We start from the raw sequence: 5924 nt of genomic DNA, 5'->3' as shown, positions 1-5924 counted from the left end.
GGGTTTGATGATTGGCTGTCCAATGAAGGTTTCTTCTGATTTCCTGAATAAGTTGAACAAGGAAAAGAAAACAGGAACCCATGTTTGAAATTCAATTTGTGCATCCAAATCCAACCTAATTAGGGAATCAGATTACAGCCAAAGGGCTTTGAATCTGTTGATGGGTTTTCTTGACAAGCCTGAATTTCTTGCCAATTCTGCTTGTGAGACTGTATCCTTGGCTCTATCCACTCCTGAGTTGTTAGCCATCCATCAATTGATGGAAACCATAAAACACTTCATCACTGTGACAAGCAGTTTTGCAAGAAATGCTGATATACCAAAATATTCTTTCTGTCCCAAAAAATAAAATATAAAGAAAATGTCAAAGGGGGAAAAAACATCAGTACAGCATTGTGTGTTAACTGGGAAAGATGCAGGAGAGGTTTTCCTTGCTGTTCACTCTACCATGGCATCTGCAGCATCTGCCGGAGTATCTGTGGTTGCTTTGGAGGCTTTTCTACTGCTCTTACCTATAGATAGTGATGAAAAGGACCCAAATATGAATTGGATTGATAAACTGAAAGAAAAAGGGGGGGAAAAAATACATAAAAACTGCCAAGTCCTATCCGGTTTGGATGAGGAACACTTGCCTTTGCGCTTTAGCTTTTTAATTTTAATCTTTCCACCCTTCTTCATGGGAAATTTCATAGGTGTCTTGTTGTTTGTACCTTCAGAAGAAGTCCCTGGTTGCCAGTGGTTGCATGCATCAGCTTTGCATTTAAGATGACAATCGATACTGAAAATACATCCAGTGTAGTTCATGCAAGTTGTATAACACACATTTTCCACACTAACAACATTCCTAAGTATAGATATTTATTTGTTTAGACCAGTTCTAGTGTAGAACCAATACAAAAATCAGCCCCCTTTTACCAATTTCAATGATAGAGAAAAGGTTTTAAATACTTCATGTTGGTCTCATAAAACCAGGTTTAGAAACATATTACAGCCAATTACGCACCCAAATCCAAAGAAACACAGACATATCTACCAAATTGTAGAAAAGACAATATAAACTGCATAAACTCAAAAGGAGGTTAGTCATATATGGGTTGAGAGAAATTTTAGCAATTTTCTACAGCTAAATAAGCAGATTTTACAAATGCCCTTACTGCCAACCAATTCAAGTGTACATCCAAATTCCCCAAAACCCCAAAATACAAATACCATAATAACTGATTGGTGAGTCAGACAGTCATTCAAATGAAATATATCAGAAGGATTTGGGATTAGGGCAGGCAACAAAAATACTATTAGCAACCTCAACAGGAAAAAAGATGTACTACAGATCCAGTACTAATTATGATGATAGTAAACCCTACTTTTCTTGAGAATATAATAAATAAACCCCAAAACTGGCTAGCAAGTCCAACAGTCCTTCAAGTGGAAAATCTAAGACAGGGCAAGCACAAAGAAACTACAGGTGCGTTAATAACCTCAAGAGGAACAAGAATCAACTTCAAATCTGTACTCCACATACTTAAAGTAAAACAAAACAAACAAACACCAAATAAGCAGCTAGCAACACAGGTTTTTCAAACAAACCTTTAAGAAAGACACAATCCAAAGAGAGAAGATACTACTAAAAACTCTGATAAGAACAAGAACCCAATTTAAAACCTGATTCTCCATAATGGATATCTACAAGAAAGAAACAAAGATCATGATTAGAGCAGTCACATATTCTCTTAAATACCCAATGGAAATATAACCAACTTCAAATCTGGTACTACCAAAAAAAGAAAAAAGAAAAAAACTAACAAAAAACAATTGGAAGCCCTTATACCAGGCTGGCAATCTGATAACCATTCAAATGAAATCTAATAAACACTCATAGCAGATAAACTATTGAGTAGCTACGGTATTAAAATCCTTATAAGAGCAAGAACCACATAAAATCTAATCATCATAGTCATCATCATCCAAGCCTTATCCAAACTAATTCAGGTCAGCTACATGAATCCTTTTCCGCCATTCTACTCTATCAAGGGCTCTAATTTAGTTATGGCCATAGGTCAAGTCTTTTCTCACTACCGCCACCCATGTCCTTTTGGGCCTTCACCTTCCCCTTTTAGAGCCTTCAACTTGTACCCACTCACTCCTAACCAGTGCAGTTCTTGTTCTCCATTGCACATGACCAAACCATCGAAGTCTACTTTCCCTCATCTTACTACCTATTAGTGCTACTACGAAATTCCATCAAATGCATTCATTTCTAATTCTGTCCTTCCTTGTCTTGCCACTCATTCATCTCAACATCCTCATTTCAGCTACACTCATCCTATAAAATCTAATACTCAACTACATAAAAATCCAAGAAAAACATGAACCCAAAGAGCCAGCTAGGAAATCTCCAAAAGAACTGATTCAAACTGAAAATCTAGAAGCAACTCAGTTCACAGAATTTTATATATATATATATATATATATATATATATATATATATATAGGAACAAGAAACTACTTCAAAACCAACATCCATAACACAAAAATCTAATAAAATTCAACCTAAATTTCTGATAACCAATACACAATCTAACAGTTAGTCAAATGAGAATCTAAAAAGAGCTTGTTCAGAGAGCCTAGAAATAGAACTACAACCCACTAATGACAAGAACCAACTTCAAATCCAATACACCATGACTTAAAATAAAATAAAAAAATAAATTAAAAGAAGGAGAAGGAGAAGAAGAAGAAAGAAGAAGAAAAGAAACAATAGGAAATCAAGTATCAACGCATGCATGTATGTATGCACGTACATATGTACAAATATAGATAGATAATCCAACAGTTCCACAAACAAAAATCTTAAGAAGCCCACATCAGAGATGCTATAAATACTACCAAAATCACAGTGAAAAAAAAAGAAGAAGAAGAAGAAGAAGAAGAAGAAAAGAACCAACTTCAAATCCAATACACCATTAGTCCCATTACAAAAGAGATCCAACAAAAATAACCAAAATAGAGAGCAACAATAGAGCCTAGTAACCAGCTGGTAAATCCAACAAACTCATTCAAATCAGCAACTAAAAAAGACCTAGTTGAGAAACACTCCAAATCATGGTATGCCGTTATGGGGCCATAAAGGTAACAGTGGCAACCATTACATATTATGGGGTCGTAACAGGCATAACGGCCATTATGGGGAAAAAAAAAAGAAAAGAAAGACCCATAATGGCCCGTTATGCCCCCTGGAAAGGCTGTAATGGTCCATTATGGGCAAATACAAGTTTTTCGGGGTTTTTTTTCAATTTTTAAGAGAGAGAGAGAGAGAGAGAGAGAGAGAGAGAGAGAGAGAGACTATAATGGCCGTTAAGGCCTGTATCGTAAAGGTAACAGTGGTGGCTGTTATAGCCACCGTTACTGTTATGGAATACCTTGCTCCAAATAGATATTAAACAACCCAATAAGAACCAAAAAAAAAAAAACTCAAACCCAAAATGATAAGACAAACCCTGAAGGTTCCTTTATATGTGTGGAAACTTAAAAGCTGGAAAGAAAGTCAATCCAGGAAAAGGGATCTCCAGGAAAGATCTACTTATCATGTTTGGGTGGTAAAATACTTTTTCTATGTATTGCAAAAAATAAGTTTTTTATGTAAAGAGATTCCATTTATCATGTTTGGGTGGTAGGATTGCCTTTTTCTGTATTGCAGAAACTGTGTTTTGGTACTAAGAAACAGACACAAGGAATCTAACCTTTTTGTTTTTTGTTAGTTTCTGTACTTCGAAACAGACACAAAGAATATAAGCTTTCTTCCTTTTTTTAATGATATCTAAGTGTGAGGTAGTAAGAAAAGATGTGAGTGGACAGAGGTAGTAAGAAAAGACTTGAACTATGGTTTAATTGAGGATATTGTCCTTGGTAGAGTGGACTGAAGACAGTTTTTGTGTAGCCGGCCTGAATTACTTGTAATAAGGCTTAGATGCGATGGTGGTTGTGGGGGTGGTGGTGGTGATCTAAGAGTGAATATTCAAATGATAAGAGGCAAATCACGTCACCCGCGACAACATCACACACATGTGAGATCCTACACATTCATTATGTTGGACCCATCATAGTATAGCCTGGTAAAAAACATAGAGTATATCAGTCATCCCAAAAGGAACAAGAACCGACTTCCAATACAATGCCCAATCACATAAACATCTAACAAAAGAACACCAAAATTCCCATGAAATTGAGTCCTCTTATGTGTAATTTCAACCCCAGCAATCATATCCAGCTTCAATTCCAATTCCCCTTATCATAAAGAAATAAGACCAGAAACCCAATTAATCTAATCCAACAATCAATCAAATATAAATCTAGAAAAGGACCCAATTCAGAGGGACTACAAATATTATAGTAAAAAAAAAATAAAATCCTAAAAACAACAAGAATTGACTTCAAGTCCATGCTCAATCATGTAAACATCTAACAAAAAGAACACCAACATTCCCATGAAATCATTTCCTCTCGCTGTAACTTCAACCCCACCAATCACAGCCAGCTTCAATTCCAATTGCCCTTAACATAAAGAACTAAACCCAGAAACTCAATTGATCCAATCCAATCAAACACAAATCCATTAAAGACCCAATTCAGAGAGACTACTGATATTATAAATATAAAAAAATATCCCGAAAACAACAATAATCGACTTTGAATCCAATGCTCAATAACATAAAATCTAACACAAGAAGAACACCAAAATTCCCATGAAATCAAGTCATCCCAGTGTAATTTCAATCCCATTCCGATCTTCCTTTACAATTAGAATCGAAAAAGAAAACTTAATCAAGTAATTACAAAAAATCTTACCATCCGCAACTGCCATCTCGACGTCTTGCATGGTGACCAGACCCTTTTGCAAAGCCTCCTTCTGCTCCTGAAAAAGGGAAAAAGAAAAGAAACAGCAACATGCATGAGACTTCACTGCTTATCGTGAGCCGACCAGAGATAGAAAATGGAGGAGGATGCGCAGGTTATTACCCTGCGCCATTTCTTGAAGAGCTTCCTCTTCCGTTTGCCAGAGATGGAGAGAGGCTGGGACTTGTTCTTGAGCTTTCCAGTGGTGGGGTCGCCATGAATCACTCGCTTCCGCTCAGCGACCTGAGTTCGCTTATGTTTGTGTGTCACGTTGAATTTCGCCATGAAAATCCCCAACGCTGCTCTGAAAACCCTAGTGCTCTCTCTGCTCTAAAACCCTAGCTCTCTTTCCCGTTCTCTACAAGCAGCACGAGAAATGGGTAATGGGCCTGATCGCTCTAAAACCTAGTTCTCTCTCCCATTCACTTCTCCGCGACCGGCATCAGAAATGGCGAGTGGACTTGATTTCTTGGGCCCACCTTATTTAAGGACTGGACATGGGCCCAGTGATTGGACCTCTTTATGCGAAGAACCGCGCTAGGGTTGTAAGGGACGCCAATAGGACAGATGACGAAGATCCAAAGGTCAGGTGGACCACTTGACAGGAAACAGTGGCATTGAATGGTGAACGTTTCCATTATCATTGTTTCATGTCGTGTGGCCGACCTGAGTTTTGGATATGCCTAATTTTTAGATTACTGTCATGTTTTGGGCTTGCAAAACTTATGGACGGAGTAGATTTATCACTGACATCACGGTGAGCCCCAGGTAACATTAGAAACTTACAGTTGGCGAGCCAGGGAATTTGCGAACGTTGGTAATTCGCGCTAGTAGATACCCGGATTACTTTCGTAAACCTAGAGCCACGTGGATGAAATTTTCGTTAGATCCACCCCGTCCATCAGGTAGACCGCTTCGTTTTAACCGTTAAATCCAAAATTAATTATCATTCAAACCCAGGTAGGCCATACATTAAGAAACAGTTAGAATGTAAAGCTCATCATTAGTTTTGTGTAGGGCCCACCGTGATT

The 5924-nt window shown here is 37.6% G+C and overlaps 1 protein-coding gene across 2 annotated transcripts; it reads right to left on the bottom strand.

Annotated features, from left to right (window-relative positions):
* Positions 1 to 281: 281 nt before the first annotated feature.
* Positions 282 to 5337, bottom strand: LOC131232931 (uncharacterized). Of its 2 annotated transcripts, XM_058229460.1 has the most exons (5): positions 5017 to 5337; positions 4846 to 4912; positions 1663 to 1683; positions 633 to 725; positions 282 to 512 (listed from the first exon to the last, which is right to left on the bottom strand). In XM_058229460.1, exons 1-5 carry the CDS (start codon positions 5176 to 5178, stop codon positions 439 to 441), a joined length of 417 nt encoding a protein of 138 aa, XP_058085443.1. In that variant the 5' UTR covers positions 5179 to 5337; the 3' UTR covers positions 282 to 438. The 2 variants fall into 2 exon arrangements, with proteins under 2 accessions (XP_058085443.1, XP_058085444.1); XM_058229461.1 differs by lacking the exon at positions 1663 to 1683 and having other exon boundaries at positions 5017 to 5321.
* Positions 5338 to 5924: the final 587 nt, after the last annotated feature.

This window comes from Magnolia sinica, chromosome 18 (assembly GCF_029962835.1).
Source record: "Magnolia sinica isolate HGM2019 chromosome 18, MsV1, whole genome shotgun sequence".
In the NCBI taxonomy this organism is placed as follows: Eukaryota; Viridiplantae; Streptophyta; class Magnoliopsida; order Magnoliales; family Magnoliaceae; genus Magnolia; species Magnolia sinica.
This window is presented reverse-complemented; position numbering and strand designations above follow the sequence as displayed.